This window comes from Bombina bombina, chromosome 8, assembly GCF_027579735.1.
Source record: "Bombina bombina isolate aBomBom1 chromosome 8, aBomBom1.pri, whole genome shotgun sequence".
In the NCBI taxonomy this organism is placed as follows: domain Eukaryota; kingdom Metazoa; phylum Chordata; class Amphibia; order Anura; family Bombinatoridae; genus Bombina; species Bombina bombina.
Window position 1 is genome coordinate 20,410,535 of NC_069506.1, and position 18,807 is coordinate 20,429,341.

An 18,807-nucleotide genomic window follows, 5' to 3' on the forward strand; every position below is an offset into this window, starting at 1 on the left:
CATCCGGTGGCTGAAGAGGTCCAGAAGAGGCTCCAAAATCTTCATCCTATCCGGGAAGAAGAGTAGATCCGGACCGGCAACCATCATCTTCCAAGCGGCATCTTCTATCTTCATCCGATGAGGACCGGCTCCATCCTGAAGACCTCCGACGCGGACCCATCTTCATCCGGCGACGTCCAACTGAAGAATGAAGGTTCCTTTAAGGGACGTCATCCAAGATGGCGTCCCTCGAATTCCGATTGGCTGATAGGATTCTATCAGCCAATCGGAATTAAGGTAGGAATATGCCAATCAGAATCAAGTTCAATCCGATTGGCTGATCCGATCAGCCAATCAGATTGAGCTCGCATTCTATTGGCTGTTCCGATCAGCCAATAGAATGCGAGCTCAATCTGATTGGCTGATCGGATCAGCCAATCGGATTGAACTTGATTCTGATTGGCTGATTCCATCAGCCAATCAGAATATTCCTACCTTAATTCCGATTGGCTGATAGAATCCTATCAGCCAATCGGAATTCGAGGGACGCCATCTTGGATGACGTCCCTTAAAGGAACCTTCATTCTTCAGTTGGACGTCGCCGGATGAAGATGGGTCCGCGTCGGAGGTCTTCAGGATGGAGCCGGTCCTCATCGGATGAAGATAGAAGATGCCGCTTGGAAGATGATGGTTGCCGGTCCGGATCTACTCTTCTTCCCGGATAGGATGAAGACTTTGGAGCCTCTTCTGGACCTCTTCAGCCACGGATGATGGATCACCAGCCCCCGCTTGGGTTGGATGAAGATTTTGGAGCCAGGACGGATCGGTGATACCTGGTGAGGTGAAGACAAGGTAGGATGATCTTCAGGGGCTTAGTGTTAGGTTTATTTAAGGGGGGTTTGGGTTAGATTAGGGGTATGTGGGTGGTGGGTTGTAATGTTGGGGGGGGGTATTGTATGTTTTTTTTTACAGGAAAAAGAGCTGAACTTCTTGGGGCATATCCCGCAAAGGGCCCTGTTCAGGGCTGGTAAGGTAAAAGAGCTTTGAACTTTAGTAATTTAGAATAGGGTAGGGCATTTTTTATTTTGGGGGTCTTTGTTATTTTATTAGGGGGCTTAGAGTAGGTGTAATTAGTTTAAAATTGTTGTAATATTTTTCTTATGTTTGTAAATATTTTTTTATTTTTTGTAACTTAGTTCTTTTTTATTTTTTGTACTTTAGTTAGTTTATTTCATTGTAGTTATTTGTACATATTGTATTTAATTAATTTATTGATAGTGTAGTGTTAGGTTTAATTGTAGGTAATTGTAGGTATTTTATTTAATTAATTTAATGATAGTATAGTGTTAGGTTTAATTGTAACTTAGGTTAGGATTTATTTTACAGGTAATTTTGTAATTATTTTAACTAGGTAACTATTAAATAGTTCTTAACTATTTAATAGCTATTGTACCTGGTTAAAATAATTACAAAGTTGCCTGTAAAATAAATATTAATCCTAAAATAGCTACAATGTAATTATAATTTATATTGTAGCTATATTAGGATTTATTTTACAGGTAAGTATTTATCTTTAAATAGGAATAATTTATTTAATAAGAGTTAATTTCGTTAGATTTAAATTATATTTAACTTAGGGGGGTGTTAGGGTTAGGGTTAGACTTAGCTTTAGGGGTTAATCCATTTATTAGAATAGCGGTGAGCTCCGGTCGGCAGATTAGGGGTTAATGTTTGAAGTTAGATGTCGGCGATGTTAGGGAGGGCAGATTAGGGGTTAATACTATTTATTATAGGGTTAGTGAGGCGGATTAGGGGTTAATAACTTTATTATAATAGCGGTGCGGTCCGCTCGGCAGATTAGGGGTTAATAAGTGTAGGCAGGTGGAGGCGACGTTGTGGGGGGCAGATTAGGGGTTAATAAATATAATATAGGGGTCGGCGGTGTTAGGGGCAGCAGATTAGGGGTACATAGCTATAATGTAGGTGGCGGCGCTTTGCGGTCAGCAGATTAGGGGTTAATTATTGTAGGTAGTTGGCGGCGACGTTGTTGGGGGCAGATTAGGGGTTAATAAATATAATACAGGGGTCGGCGGTGTTAGGGGCAGCAGATTTGGGGTACATAAGTATAACGTAGGTGGCAGTCAGCAGATTAGGGGTTAAAAAAAATTAATCGAGTGGCGGCGATGTGGGGGGACCTCGGTTTAGGGGTACATAGGTAGTTTATGGGTGTTAGTGTACTTTAGAGTACAGTAGTTAAGAGCTTTATGAACCGGCGTTAGCCCAGAAAGCTCTTAACTACTGACTTTTTTCTGCGGCTGGAGTTTTGTCGTTAGATTTCTAACGCTCACTTCAGACACGACTCTAAATACCGGAGTTAGAAAGATCCCATTGAAAAGATAGGATACGCAAATGACGTAAGGGGATCTGCGGTATGGAAAAGTTGCGGCTGAAAAGTGAGCGTTAGACCCTTTTTTGAGTGACTCCAAATACCGGAGTTAGCCTAAAACCAGCGTTAGGAGCCTCTAACGCTGGTTTTCACGGCTAACGCCAAACTCCAAATCTAGGCCTATGATAGCTACAATATAATTAATAATTACATTGTAGCTATCTTAGGCCTAGATTTAGAGTTCGGCGGTAGCCGTCAAAACCAGCGTTAGAGGCTCCTAACGCTGGTTTTGGGCGCCCGCTGGTATTTGGAGTCAGTGATTAAAGGGTCTAACGCTCACTTTTCAGCCGCGACTTTTCCATACCGCAGATCCCCCTACGCCATTTGCGTAGCCTATCTTTTCAATGGGATCTTCCTAACGCCGGTATTTAGAGTCGTTTCTGCAGTGAGCGTTAGAGCTCTAACGACAAGATTCCAGCCGCCTGAAAATAGCAGGAGTTAAGAGCTTTCTGGCTAACGCCGGTTTATAAAGCTCTTAACTACTGTACCCTAAAGTACACTAACACCCATAAACTACCTATGTACCCCTAAACCGAGCTCCCCCCACATCGCCGCCACTCGATTAAAATTTTTAACCCCTAATCTGCCGACCGCCACCTACGTTATACTTATGTACCCCTAATCTGCTTCCCCTAACACCGCCGACCCCTGTATTATATCTATTAACCCCTAACTTGCCCCCCACAACGTCGCCGCAAGCTACTTAAAATAATTAACCCCTAATCTTCCGACCGCAAATCGCCGCCACCTACGTTATCCCTATGTACCCCTAATCTGCTACCCCTAACATCGCCGACCCCTATGTTATATTTATTAACCCCTAATCTGCCCCCCACAACGTCGCCGACACCTACCTACACTTATTAACCCCTAATCTGCCGAGCGGACCTGAGCGCTACTATAATAAAGTTATTAACCCCTAATCCGCCTCACTAACCCTATCATAAATAGTATTAACCCCTAATCTGCCCTCCCTAACATCGCCGACACCTACCTTCAATTATTAACCCCTAATCTGCCGACCGGAGCTCACCGCTATTCTAATAAATGTATTAACCCCTAAAGCTAAGTCTAACCCTAACACTAACACCCCCCTAAGTTAAATATAATTTTTATCTAACGAAATAAATTAACTCTTATTAAATAAATAATTCCTATTTAAAGCTAAATACTTACCTGTAAAATACATCCTAATATAGCTACAATATAAATTATAATTATATTATAGCTATTTTAGGATTAATATTTATTTTACAGGCAACTTTGTAATTATTTTAACCAGGTACAATAGCTATTAAATAGTTAAGAACTATTTAATAGTTACCTAGTTAAAATAATTACAAATTTACCTGTAAAATAAATCCTAACCTAAGATATAATTAAACCTAACACTACCCTATCAATAAAATAATTAAATAAACTACCTACAATTACCTACAATTAACCTAACACTACACTATCAATAAATTAATTAAACACAATTGCTACAAATAAATAAAATTAAATAAACTATCTAAAGTACAAAAAATAAAAAAGAACTAAGTTACAGAAAATAATAAAATATTTACAAACATAAGAAAAATATTACAACAATTTTAAACTAATTACACCTACTCTAAGCCCCCTAATAAAATAACAAAGCCCCCCAAAATAAAAAATTCCCTACCCTATTCTAAAATACAAATATTACAAGCTCTTTTACCTTACCAGCCCTGAACAGGGCCCTTTGCGGGGCATGCCCCAAGAATTTCAGCTCTTTTGCCTGTAAAAAAAAACATACAATACCCCCCCCCCCAACATTACAACCCACCACCCACATACCCCTAATCTAACCCAAACCCCCCTTAAATAAACCTAACACTACCCCCCTGATGATCTTCCTACCTTGTCTTCACCATGCCAGGTTCACCGATCCGTCCTGGCTCCAAGATCTTCATCCACCCCAAGCGGGGGCTAGACATCCACTGAAGAAGTCCAGAAGAGGGTCCAAAGTCTTCCTCCTATCCGGCAAGAAGAGGACATCCGGACCGGCAAACATCTTCTCCAAGCGGCATCTTCTATCTTCTTCCATCCGATGACGACCGGCTCCATCTTGAAGACCTCCAGCGCGGATCCATCCTCTTCTTCCGACGACTAGACGACGAATGACGGTTCCTTTAAGGGACGTCATCCAAGATGGCGTCCCTCGAATTCCGATTGGCTGATAGGATTCTATCAGCCAATCGGAATTAAGGTAGGTATTTTCTGATTGGCTGATGGAATCAGCCAATCAGAATATAGTTCAATCCGATTGGCTGATCCAATCAGCCAATCAGATTGAGCTCGCATTCTATTGGCTGTTCCGATCAGCCAATAGAATGCGAGCTCAATCTGATTGGCTGATTGGATCAGCCAATCGGATTGAACTATATTCTGATTGGCTGATTCCATCAGCCAATCAGAAAATTCCTACCTTAATTCCGATTGGCTGATAGAATCCTATCAGCCAATCGGAATTCGAGGGACGCCATCTTGGATGACGTCCCTTAAAGGAACCGTCATTCGTCGTCTAGTCGTCGGAAGAAGAGGATGGATCCGCGCTGGAGGTCTTCAAGATGGAGCCGGTCGTCATCGGATGGAAGAAGATAGAAGATGCCGCTTGGAGAAGATGTTTGCCGGTCCGGATGTCCTCTTCTTGCCGGATAGGAGGAAGACTTTGGACCCTCTTCTGGACTTCTTCAGTGGATGTCTAGCCCCCGCTTGGGGTGGATGAAGATCTTGGAGCCAGGACGGATCGGTGAACCTGGCATGGTGAAGACAAGGTAGGAAGATCATCAGGGGGGTAGTGTTAGGTTTATTTAAGGGGGGTTTGGGTTAGATTAGGGGTATGTGGGTGGTGGGTTGTAATGTTGGGGGGGGGTATTGTATGTTTTTTTTTACAGGCAAAAGAGCTGAAATTCTTGGGGCATGCCCCGCAAAGGGCCCTGTTCAGGGCTGGTAAGGTAAAAGAGCTTGTAATATTTGTATTTTAGAATAGGGTAGGGAATTTTTTATTTTGGGGGGCTTTGTTATTTTATTAGGGGGCTTAGAGTAGGTGTAATTAGTTTAAAATTGTTGTAATATTTTTCTTATGTTTGTAAATATTTTATTATTTTCTGTAACTTAGTTCTTTTTTATTTTTTGTACTTTAGATAGTTTATTTAATTTTATTTATTTGTAGCAATTGTGTTTAATTAATTTATTGATAGTGTAGTGTTAGGTTAATTGTAGGTAATTGTAGGTAGTTTATTTAATTATTTTATTGATAGGGTAGTGTTAGGTTTAATTATATCTTAGGTTAGGATTTATTTTACAGGTAAATTTGTAATTATTTTAACTAGGTAACTATTAAATAGTTCTTAACTATTTAATAGCTATTGTACCTGGTTAAAATAATTACAAAGTTGCCTGTAAAATAAATATTAATCCTAAAATAGCTATAATATAATTATAATTTATATTGTAGCTATATTAGGATGTATTTTACAGGTAAGTATTTAGCTTTAAATAGGAATTATTTATTTAATAAGAGTTAATTTATTTCGTTAGATAAAAATTATATTTAACTTAGGGGGGTGTTAGTGTTAGGGTTAGACTTAGCTTTAGGGGTTAATACATTTATTAGAATAGCGGTGAGCTCCGGTCGGCAGATTAGGGGTTAATAATTGAAGGTAGGTGTCGGCGATGTTAGGGAGGGCAGATTAGGGGTTAATACTATTTATGATAGGGTTAGTGAGGCGGATTAGGGGTTAATAACTTTATTATAGTAGCGCTCAGGTCCGCTCGGCAGATTAGGGGTTAATAAGTGTAGGTAGGTGTCGGCGACGTTGTGGGGGGCAGATTAGGGGTTAATAAATATAACATAGGGGTCGGCGATGTTAGGGCAGCAGATTAGGGGTACATAGGGATAACGTAGGTGGCGGCGGTTTACGGAGCGGCAGATTAGGGGTTAAAAGTGTAATGCAGGGGTCAGCGATAGCGGGGGCGGCAGATTAGGGGTTAATAAGTGTAAGGTTAGGGGTGTTTAGACTCGGGGTACATGTTAGGGTGTTAGGTGCAGACGTAGGAAGTGTTTCCCCATAGGAAACAATGGGGCTGCGTTAGGAGCTGAACGCTGCTTTTTTGCAGGTGTTAGGTTTTTTTTCAGCTCAAACAGCCCCATTGTTTCCTATGGGAGAATCGTGCACGAGCACGTTTTTGATGCCGGCCGCGTCCGTAAGCAACTCTGGTATCGAGAGTTGCATTTGCGGTAAAAATGCTCTACGCTCCTTTTTTGGAGCCTAACGCAGCATTTGTTTGAACTCTCGATACCAGAGTTAAATTTATGGTGCGGCCAGAAAAAAACCCGCGGAGCGTTAACAGCCCTTTTACCGCCGAACTCTAAATCTAGGCCTTAGGATTTATATTTATTTTACAGGTAACTTTGTATTTATTTTAGCTAGTTAGAATAGTTATTAAATAGTTATTAACTATTTAATAACTACCTAGCTAAAAGAAATACAAAATTACCTGTAAAATAAATCCTACCCTAAGTTACAATTAAACCTAACACTACACTATCATTAAATTAATTAAATAAATTACCTACAAATAACTACAATTAAATACAATTACATAAACTAACTAAAGTACAAAAAATAAAAAAAGCTAAGTTACAAAAAATAAAAAAAATAAGTTACAAACATTTTAAAAATATTACAACAATTTTAAGCTACTTACACCTAATCTAAGCCCCCTAATAAAATAACAAACCCCCCCAAAATAAAAAAATGCCCTACCCTATTCTAAATTAAAAAAGTTCAAAGCTCTTTTACCTTACCAGCCCTTAAAAGGGCTTTTTGTGGGGCATGCCCCAAAGAATTCAGCTCTTTTGCCTGTAAAAGAAAAATACAACCCCCCCCAACATTAAAACCCACCACCCACATACCCCTAATCTAACCCAAACCCCCCTTAAAATAACCTAACACTAATCCCCTGAAGATCATCCTACCTTGAGTCGTCTTCACTCAGCCGAGCAGCGATGGAACCGAAGAGGAGACCCGGAGCGGCAGAAGTTATCCTCCAAGCGGCGCTGAAGAAATCTTCCATCCGATGAAGTGATCCTCCAAGCGGCGCTGAAGAAGTCTTCCATCCGGGCGATGTCATCTTCCAAGAGGCGCTGAAGAAGTCTTCTATCCGGGCGATGTCATCTTCCAGGCGGTGTCTTCAATCTTCATCCCGCCGACGCGGAACATCCTTCTTTACCGACGGACTACCGACGAATGAAGGCTCCTTTAAGGGACGTCATCCAAGATGGCGTCCCTTCAATTCCGATTGGCTGATAGGATTCTATCAGCCAATCGGAATTAAGGTAGGAAAAATCTGATTGGCTGATTGAATCAGCCAATCAGATTCAAGTTCAATCCGATTGGCTGATCCAATCAGCCAATCAGATTGAGCTTGCATTCTATTGGCTGTTCCGATCAGCCAATAGAATGCGAGCTCAATCTGATTGGCTGATTGGATCAGCCAATCGGATTGAACTTGAATCTGATTGGCTGATTCAATCAGCCAATCAGATTTTTCCTACCTTAATTCCGATTGGCTGATAGAATCCTATCAGCCAATCGGAATTGAAGGGACGCGATCTTGGATTACGTCCCTTAAAGGAGCCTTCATTCGTCGGTAGTCCGTCGGTAAAGAAGGATGTTCCGCGTCGGCGGGATGAAGATTGAAGACCCCGCTTGGAAGATGACATCGTCCGGATAGAAGACTTCTTCAGCCCCTCTTGGAAGATGACATCGCCCGGATGGAAGACTTCTTCAGCGCCGCTTGGAGGATCACTTCATCGGATGGAAGATTTCTTCAGCGCCGCTTGGAGGATAACTTCTGCCGCTCCGGGTCTCCTCTTCGGTTCCATCGCTGCTCGGCTGAGTGAAGACGACTCAAAGTAGGTTGATCTTCAGGGGATTAGTGTTAGGTTATTTTAAGGGGGTTTGGGTTAGATTAGGGGTATGTGGGTGGTGGGTTTTAATGTTGGGGGGGGTTGTATTTTTCTTTTACAGGCAAAAGAGCTGAATTCTTTGGGGCATGCCCCACAAAAGGCCCTTTTAAGGGCTGGTAAGGTAAAAGAGCTTTGAACTTTTTTCATTTAGAATAGGGTAGGGCATTTTTTTTATTTTGGGGGGGTTTGTTATTTTATTAGGGGGCTTAGATTAGGTGTAAGTAGCTTAAAATTGTTGTATTATTTTTTAAATGTTTGTAACCTATTTTTTTTATTTTTTGTAACTTAGCTTTTTTTTTTTGTACTTTAGTTAGTTTATGTAATTGTATTTAATTGTAGTTATTTGTAGGTAATTTATTTAATTTATTTAATGATAGTGTAGTGTTAGGTTTAATTGTAACTTAGGTTAGGATTTATTTTACAGGTAATTTTGTATTTCTTTTAGCTAGGTAGTTATTAAATAGTTAATAACTATTTAATAACTATTCTAACTAGCTAAAATAAATACAAAGTTACCTGTAAAATAAATATAATTCCTAAAATAGCTACAATGTAATTATTAATTACATTGTAGCTATCTTAGGGTTTATTTTACAGGTAAGTAGTTAGTTTTAAATAGGAATAATTTATTAAAGTATAGTGTAGTGTTAGGTGTAATTGTAACTTAGGTTAGTTTTTATTTTACAGGTAAATTTCTCTTTATTTTAGCTAGGTAAGCTATTAAATAGTTAATAACTATTTAATAGCTATTGTACCTAGTTAAAATAAATTGAAAGATGCCTGTAAAATAAAAATAAATCCTAAGATAGCTACAATATAATTATTATTTATATTGTAGCTATATTAGGGTTTATTTTAAAGGTAAGTATTTAGTTTTAAATAGGATTAATTTAGTTCATAATAGAAATATTATTTAGATTTATTTAATTAATATTTAAGTTAGGGGGGTGTTAGGGTTAGTGTTAGACTTAGGTTTAGGGGTTAATAAATTTATTACAGTGGCGGCTGTGTAGTGGGGGGCAGGATAGGGGTTAATAAATGTATTATAGGTGGCGACGGTGTAGGGGGGGCAGATTAGGGGTTAATAAATTTAATATAGGTTGCGGCAGGGTCCGGGAGCGGCGGTTTAGGGGTTAATACATATATTATAGTTGCGGTGGGCTCCGGGAGCGGCGGTTTAGGGGGTAATAACTTTATTTAGTTGCGGCGGTGTAGGGGGGACAGATTAGTGGTGTTTAGACTCGGGGTACATGTTAGGGTGTTAGGTGCAGACATCTCCCATAGGAATCAATGGGATGTCTGGCAGCAGCGAACTTGTACTTTCGCTATGGTCAGACTCCCATTTATTCCTATGGGATCCGCCGCCTCCAGGGTGGCGGTTTGAAAACCAGGTACGCTGGGCCGGAAAAGTGCCGAGCGTACCTGCTAGTTTTTTGATAACTAGCAAAAGTAGTCAGATTGTGCCGCACTTGTGTGCGGAACATCTGGAGTGACGTAAGAATCGATCTGTGTCGGACTGAGTCCGGCGGATTGAAGTTTACGTCACAAAATTCTACTTTTGCCGGTCTCTAGCCTTTGATAACTAAGGCGAATCAGCCTCGCCACAAATACGCTGCGGAATTCCAGCGTATTTGAGGTTGACGGCTTGATAACTAGGCCCCATTGCACTCAAGTGAAGAACTCAGGTGCGCTAACGTCTGGAGGTTGGATAGCGAGATTTCTATGGGGAGCGCTACAAGGCTTTTGCTTGTGCGTTAACCCGAAGGTACATTAAGCCAACTGCTAAAGGTGTGAAGATTTATTTTTTAAATGCCTTTGGCCTAGATTTAGAGTTTGGCGGTAGCCGTGAAAACCAGCGTTAGAGGCTCCTAACGCTGGTTTTAGGCTACCGCCGGTATTTGGAGTCATTAAAAAAAGGGTCTAACGCTCACTTTGCAGCCGCGACTTTTCCATACCGCAGATCCCCTTACGTAAATTGCGTATCCTATCTTTTCAATGGGATCTTTCTAACTCCGGTATTTAGAGTCGTGTCTGAAGTGAGCGTTAGAAATCTAACGACAAAACTCCAGCCGCAGAAAAAAGTCAGTAGTTAAGAGCTTTTTGGGCTAACGCCGGTTCATAAAGCTCTTAACTACTGTGCTCTAAAGTACACTAACACCCATAAACTACCTATGTACCCCTAAACCGAGGTCCCCCCACATCGCCGCCACTCGATTAAAATTTTTTAACCCCTAATCTGCCGACCGCCACCTACGTTATACTTATGTACCCCTAATCTGCTGCCCCTAACACCGCCGACCCCTATATTATATTTATTAACCCCTAATCTGCCCCCCACAACGTCGCCGCCAACTACCTACAATAATTAACCCCTAATCTGCAGACCGCCACCTACGTTATCCTTATGTACCCCTAATCTGCTGCCCCTAACACCGCCGACCCCTATATTATATTTATTAACCCCTAATCTGCCCCCCACAACGTCGCCGCCAACTACCTACACTTATTAACCCCTAATCTGCCGAGCGGACCGCACCGCTACTCTATTAAATTTATTAACCCCTAAAGCTAATTCTAACCCTAACCCTAACACCCCCCTAAGTTAAATATAATTTTATTCTAACGAAATAAATTATCTCTTATTAAATAACTTATTCCTATTTAAAGCTAAATACTTACCTGAAAAATAAACCCTAATATAGCTACAATATAACGAATAATTACATTGTAGCTATTTTAGGATTAATATTTATTTTACAGGCAACTTTGTAATTATTTTAACCAGGTACAATAGCTATTAAATAGTTAAGAACTATTTAATAGTTACCTAGTTAAAATAATAACAAAATTACCTGTAAAATAAATCCTAACCTAAGTTACAATTAAACCTAACACTATACTATCATTAAATTAATTAAATAAAATACCTACAATTATCTACAATTAAACCTAACACTACACTATCAATAAATTAATTAAATACAATATGTACAAATAACTACAATGAAATAAACTAACTAAAGTACAAAAAATAAAAAAGAACTAAGTTACAAAAAATAAAAAAATATTTACAAACATAAGAAAAATATTACAACAATTTTAAACTAATTACACCTACTCTAAGCCCCCTAATAAAATAACAAAGACCCCCAAAATAAAAAATGCCCTACCCTATTCTAAATTACTAAAGTTCAAAGCTCTTTTACCTTACCAGCCCTGAACAGGGCCCTTTGCGGGGCATGCCCCAAAGAATTCAGCTCTTTTTCCTGTAAAAAAAAACATACAATACCCCCCCCAACATTACAACCCACCACCCACATACCCCTAATCTAACCCAAACCCCCCTTAAATAAACCTAACACTAAGCCCCTGAAGATCTTCCTACCTTGTCTTCACCATGCCAGGTATGACCGTCCGTTCCAGGCTCCGATATCTTCATCTAAGCCCAAGCGGGGGCTAGACATCCATCATCCGACGGCTGAAGAAGTCCAGAAGAGGCTCCAAAGTCTTCATCCTATCCGGGAAGAAGAGTAGATCCGGACCGGCAACCATCATCTTCCAAGCGGCATCTTCTATCTTCATCCGATGAGGACCGGCTCCATCCTGAAGACCTCCACCGCGGACCCATCTTCATTCGGCAACGTCCAACTGAAGAATGACGGTTCCTTTAAGGGACGTCATCCAAGATGGCGTCCCTCGAATTCCGATTGGCTGATAGGATTCTATCAGCCAATCGGAATTAAGGTAGGAAAATTCTGATTGGCTGATGGAATCAGCCAATCAGAATCAAGTTCAATCCGATTGGCTGATCCGATCAGCCAATCAGATTGAGCTCGCATTCTATTGGCTGATCGGAACAGCCAATAGAATGCGAGCTCAATCTGATTGGCTGATCGGATCAGCCAATCGGATTGAACTTGATTCTGATTGGCTGATTCCATCAGCCAATCAGAATTTTCCTACCTTAATTCCGATTGGCTGATAGAATCCTATCAGCCAATCGGAATTCGAGGGACGCCATCTTGGATGACGTCCCTTAAAGGAACCGTCATTCTTCAGTTGGACGTCGCCGGGTGAAGATGGGTCCACGGTGGAGGTCTTCAGGATGGAGCCGGTCCTCATCGGATGAAGATAGAAGATGCCGCTTGGAAGATGATGGTTGCCGGTCCGGATCTACTCTTCTTCCCGGATAGGATGAAGACTTTGGAGCCTCTTCTGGACTTCTTCAGCCGTCGGATGATGGATGTCTAGCCCCCGCTTGGGCTTGGATGAAGATTTTGGAGCCAGGACGGATCGGTGAACCTGGTATGGTGAAGACAAGGTAGGATGATCTTCAGGGGCTTAGTGTTAGGTTTATTTAAGGGGGGTTTGGGTTAGATTAGGGGTATGTGGGTGGTGGGTTGTAATGTTGGGGGGGGTATTGTATGTGTTTTTTTTACAGGAAAAAGAGCTGAATTTTTGGGGGCATGCCCCGCAAAGGGCCCTGTTCAGGGCTGGTAAGGTAAAAGAGCTTTGAACTTTAGTAATTTAGAATAGGGTAGGGCATTTTTTATTTTGGGAGTCTTTGTTATTTTATTAGGGGGCTTAGAGTAGGTGTAATTAGTTTAAAATTGTTGTAATATTTTTCTTATGTTTGTAAATATTTTTTTATTTTTTGTAACTTAGTTCTTTTTTATTTTTTGTACTTTAGTTAGTTTATTTCATTGTAGTTATTTGTACATATTGTATTTAATTAATTTATTGATAGTGTAGTGTTAGGTTTAATTGTAGGTAATTGTAGGTATTTTATTTAATTAATTTAATGATAGTATAGTGTTAGGTTTAATTGTAACTTAGGTTAGGATTTATTTTACAGGTAATTTTGTAATTATTTTAACTATTTTAGCTATTAAATAGTTCTTAACTATTTAATAGCTATTGTACCTGGTTAAAATAAAGACAAAGTTACCTGTAAAATAAATATTAATCCTAAAATAGCTATAATATAATTATAATTTATATTGTAGCTATATTATGATTTATTTTACAGGTAAGTATTTAGCTTTAAATAGGAATAATTTATTTAATAAGAGTTAATTAATTTCGTTAGATTTAAATTATATTTAACTTAGGGGGGTGTTAGTGTTAGGGTTAGACTTAGCTTTAGGGGTTAATACATTTATTAGAATAGCGGTGAGCTCCAGTCGGCAGATTAGGGGTTAATGTTTGAAGTTAGGTGTCGGCGATGTTCGGGAGGGCAGATTAGGGGTTAATACTATTTATTATAGGGTTAGTGAGGCGGATTAGGGGTTAATAACTTTATTATGATAGCGGTGCGGTCCGCTCGGCAGATTAGGGGTTAATAAGTGTAGGCAGGTGGAGGCGACGTTGTGGGGGGCAGATTAGGGGTTAATAAATATAATATAGGGGTCGGCGGTGTTAGGGGCAGCAGATTAGGGGTACATAAGGATAATGTAAGTAGCGGCGGTTTACGGAGCGGCAGATTAGGGGTTAAAAATAATATGCAGGGGTCAGCGATAGCGGGGGCGGCAGAATAGGGGTTAATAAGTGTAAGGTTAGGGGTGTTTAGACTCGGGGTACATGTTAGGGTGTTAGGTGCAGACTTAGGAAGTGTTTCCCCATAGCAAACAATGGGGCTGCGTTAGGAGCTGAACGCGGCTTTTTTGCAGGTGTTAGGTTTTTTTTCAGCTCAAACAGCCCCATTGTTTCCTATGGGGGAATCGTGCACGAGCACGTTTTTGAGGCTGGCCGCGTCCGTAAGCAACTCTGGTATTGAGAGTTGCAGTTGCGTTAAATATGCTCTACGCTCCTTTTTTGGAGCCTAACGCAGCCATTCTGTGGACTCTCAATACCAGAGTTATTTTAAAGGTGCGGCCAGAAAAAAGCCAGCGTTAGCTACGCGGGTCGTTACCGACAAAACTCTAAATCTAGCCGTTTGTTCTTTAATTCACATAGAATATATATAATTAGAATATATATTGGATAGATAGATAGATTTAAAAATTAAAATAACATCTTCTTCTAAGGGAAGAACAAAGGTATTTAAGTATTTCTAATTAAACAAAATGTAGTAGCTGTTCTACAAAAACCTTTCTGATTTTAGAACTAAATGTCAAAGTAGACACTTATTCTACTAGTGGAATGTAATTTGTGAGATATTTAGTCATGCTTACCTTCTACATAGAGAAATATAGCTATGACCTTAAAGGGACAGTCTTAAAGTTAAACAACTTTCCAATTTACTTTTATCATCAAATTTGTTTTGCTCTCTTGGTATTCTTTGTGGAATGCTAAACCGAGGTAGTATCATATGCTAATTTCTAAGCTGTTAAACGCCTATTATCTCAGTGCATTTTTACAGTTTTTGACAGTTAGACACTGCTAGTTCCGTGTGTCATAAAAGATAACATTGTGCTCACTCATATGGAGTTATTTAGGAGTCAGCACTGATTAGCTAAAATGTATGTCTGTCAAAAGAACTGAGATAAGCGGGCAGTCTGTAGAGGATTAGATACAAGGCAATCACAGAGGTAAAAAGTGCATTAATTAATTATTAATGTGTTGGTTATGGAAAACTGGGGAATGGGTAATAAGGGGATTATCTATCTTTTTAAGCAATACAAATTCTGGAGTAGACTGTCCCTATTAAAGAGACATAAAATACTAAATAAATGTATATATGAATATATAGAGACCTATCAGATTTTAATGATTGTCCCAATAAGATGTAATAAATCAGTTCTACTTAAATTGTATCCCTTTATTTGCTGTAACTTGCGCTAGTTTGTTATGTGATGAGTGAAATAACCCTTTCTAGTACTTTTGCAAATAATACCTGAATGTTCTATTCTCCAATTTCACTTTGACTTCTTGTAATATTTCATGATTTACATAATTACCTTTAAGGAGTAAATAGTGGCAAATAATCCAAAGGGTGCAAATATGATTAGGCTAAGGAGCGACCAGGGCAGGCATGCCATCCTCTCTGTAAGGCCCAGACATGCAACTTGGCTTTCCAGTAACAAAAAGCACACAGGGGATGGGACTTCAGCTTCTTGACCAGGATCTGTATGAGGGTTATGAACAGAGTATGGTGGTGGAAGCTCACAGTATTCTGGAGGAGGTCGACATGAAGCAGAAATAAGCGGCCACTCAACAAAATCTTCTGTGTGGGTTGTAGCTGAAGGAAGAGAAGGCAGATGATGGGGAAATGTGCACAAGTGAGTTGTATAAGGGGAGAATGAACAGAAGACAAAATGAAAAGTAGAATCATTGTAGGAAGCTAGTGGGACAAGCACTGGGTCGTATGGTGGAAGCCACCCACAAATATCTGGGGTATCATTTGCTGAAGTTCCATGCATCTCATTCATATCGGTGTGTCCCCTTCTGCGTCTTCTCCAGAAATGCTTGACCTATGGCAATGCTCTTTAGAATTTGAAATATTTCTATCTGACTCCTCCACCCACTGATAACAATTGTCCCAAAATCCTGCAGAGAAAAGTGTTATCTACAGAGCTTTATACCAGAGACCTTTTGACCTGTTTAATCAAAGGGAGTTTTCATAATTGATTCAATCTGAAAGAACCAGACGCCATAATCTTGAGTGTACGGCCCCAGGGCCTTAAATAAAGAAACTAACACTTTAACCAGACTAAACAGTTTACTTTAAGGGAAAATCTAAATGGACATATCACTAAACAATCTTAAAAGAACAAATCTGTTAGTTTAACCACTATTTTCTAATTTTAGGGACATGAAATCTAAAAAAAATTTCTTTGCTCACAGGGTATATGTATGCTAGTGTGTGATTGGTTGATGTATGTCACATGATACAGGGGGCCGGAAAAGGGGGGGGAATAAAATTGTCAGAAAAAAATCTACTGCTTATTTGAAAGTCAGAGTTAGTGCTATTGCATTGTCTTTTTATAATGTACTTGTTAATTATGCAATTCTACTGCATTGAGTGGTCCTTTAACTCTGAGAAGTGTGGGTTTTACAATTCTCAGTATTTGATGTGGAAATAGACATAACTTGGAAATTTGTCAGAAAAAAATCTAACTCTCATTTGAAGTTCAGACTATGAGGCCTATTTATCAAAGGTCTGTCGGACCTGATCCGACAGTGCGGATCAGGTCCGACAGACCTCGCTGAATGCGGAGAGCAATACGCTCTCCGTACTCAGCATTGCAAGAGCAGCTCTTGTGAGCTAATTAATTTGTTGATTATGCAAATCTACTTTATTTACTAGTCATTTAAGTAAAAAATGTGTCTATGCATAACTCATACTATTGTGTTAATGGCCGATATGTACAACTCTCAAAGCCTTTATGATCCTGAAAAGAAACAGCACATAATTTATTTATTATTTTTAATGATACATCTGATATACCCTTTTTTAGATAAAATACAGTATTGCATGTCCCTTTAATCACCCAACAACACAGGAACTTTAAACATGATCTACTGGACCACAAGCATCTACCTGCACCCTTGAATATCACTAGCCGTCCAGGATTGCAGTGGTCAAGATGTTATATGATAAATGAGTGAACCTAAATGTTTGTTGCATCGTAAGTGATAAACGGATGAAGTTTGGCAAATTGTTCCATAGATGGAAGTGGCTGGAGATAATGTGAGCGGATATGGTGGGTAAAGAAGAGTATTACCCCAAAGGTTGCAGACATGATGAATATTTCTAGTTGTGTTAATAGAAAGTGAAATAGTAAAATTCTTGTATATAATGATTTTGAGGTGGAGGTCATATGGGGAGATACTAGAGAGACAATCTCTATCACACTTTATATAGATATATAAAGATTACTGTGTTATTAGTGAACTGGTAGTGGAACCCAAACAAGCTTCTGAGTTTCCCAAGATGCAAAGATTAAAAAGAGTAGGGGTGCAGAACTGAAACTATGGAGACCCCAGCAAACAGTGCTAGATTTGTGGCATCAGAAAACTGAAAAGGACAAGAGTCTGGAGAGTTTGTAAAAATAAGGTTTTATAGATTTAATAGTTTTGTAGATAAAAGCAGTGCAGTGTTCCTGGGGGTGTAGTAAGAGTGTATGTTAATAGGTCAGTATCACATAATTTTCATCTAGTGGGGGTTACATTGGATATATACAGATATTACAGACCCTCTCAGTGGACTAAATTATATAAGAGATCTAACCAGTTCCTCCATCTTTATTGGTCTCACCAGCGTCTCCAGTTTCACCAGTTCCTTTTATTCTACGTGGCTGATTCACTAAAGCTCACTCAGTTCTCCTTTCTTTAGTGAATCTGTTGAAATGCATTTAGACAGGAGGCGGACTTCAAGGGCTTAGAAATTAGCATATGAACCTACCTAGGGTTAAATTTCAATGAAGAATAACAAGAGAACAAAGCAAATTTGATGATAAAAGTGAAATGGAAAGTTGTTTAAAATGACATGCCCTATCTGAATCATGAAAGTTTATTTTTGACTAGACTGTCCCTTTAAATTGTTGTTCATTCACACAAATTATTCTTTCATCTCCCTTTAAGAAAAGTTTGATTTACTTTTAAGCATTTTTATTTGTATAGTTTGTAATCAATCCATTTTTCCCATAAAACAAGTTTAGTATAATAATTTTTTAATTCTGTTACAAACTAAAATACTTTGATATTAAACACCTGGGTAATGGTGGATTCAGGAGTATGAGAGTTTTGAACTAAGCCCTATATATTTGATTACACCAAGTGGAGGGTATTGAAGGACAGGAGAATGTTCTGTTATCATTTTGTCCTTGTTTTATCAAAAGTTTTGAGATTGAAAATACGCAAAGGTGCTGTGCGTGAGAGAGGTGGTGATGCACTCCTGTGTCTGGGAGGGAACATTACGCAGTATTTAAAGAAACCCATGAGCGTTTGCCAAGGCTTGGCACCCTCACTGGACCGTAACCCAGGCTGTGGACATCAAGCAAGAAACATGGGGAAGAAGGTAGGTTTCTAAATAACAACTGGATGTATCTATTAATTACTCCCAAAGAGACCAGCGGATTAAATTAAGCTTCTAGTGCAAGAATAACATGCTCTATTTTCATTACAGCATGAATTTAGCTAAAATGTCTTAGGGTGCAGGAAGATGTAAATAATCTGTAAAGAGTGATGATTTAGCCCAGGTACAGAAAGATTGTGAGTGATCTGTACAGGGTTAAATATATGAGGGATGCAAAGACAGAGGAAGGTCTATAAGGGATGATGATCTGAAAGGGGTGCAGGGAGACGGGGAGATCTGTAAGGGGTAATGATCTATAAGGGATGCAGGGGGGTGGTGATATGTTAGGGGTAATGATCTTTGAGGGATGCAGGGAGATGGTGATATGTAAGGGGTAATGATTTACAAGGGATGCAGGGGGAT

The 18,807-nt window shown here is 39.4% G+C and overlaps 1 protein-coding gene across 1 annotated transcript in view; it reads left to right on the plus strand.

Annotated features, from left to right (window-relative positions):
* Positions 1-18,807, plus strand: part of ATP4A (ATPase H+/K+ transporting subunit alpha) — a 100,105-nt gene that overhangs the window by 22,795 nt on the left and 58,503 nt on the right. The window contains exon 2 of the mRNA XM_053690908.1: positions 18,209-18,387. Coding sequence (XP_053546883.1) covers positions 18,209-18,387 — 179 coding nt within the window. The remainder of the gene's footprint in view (positions 1-18,208; positions 18,388-18,807) is intronic.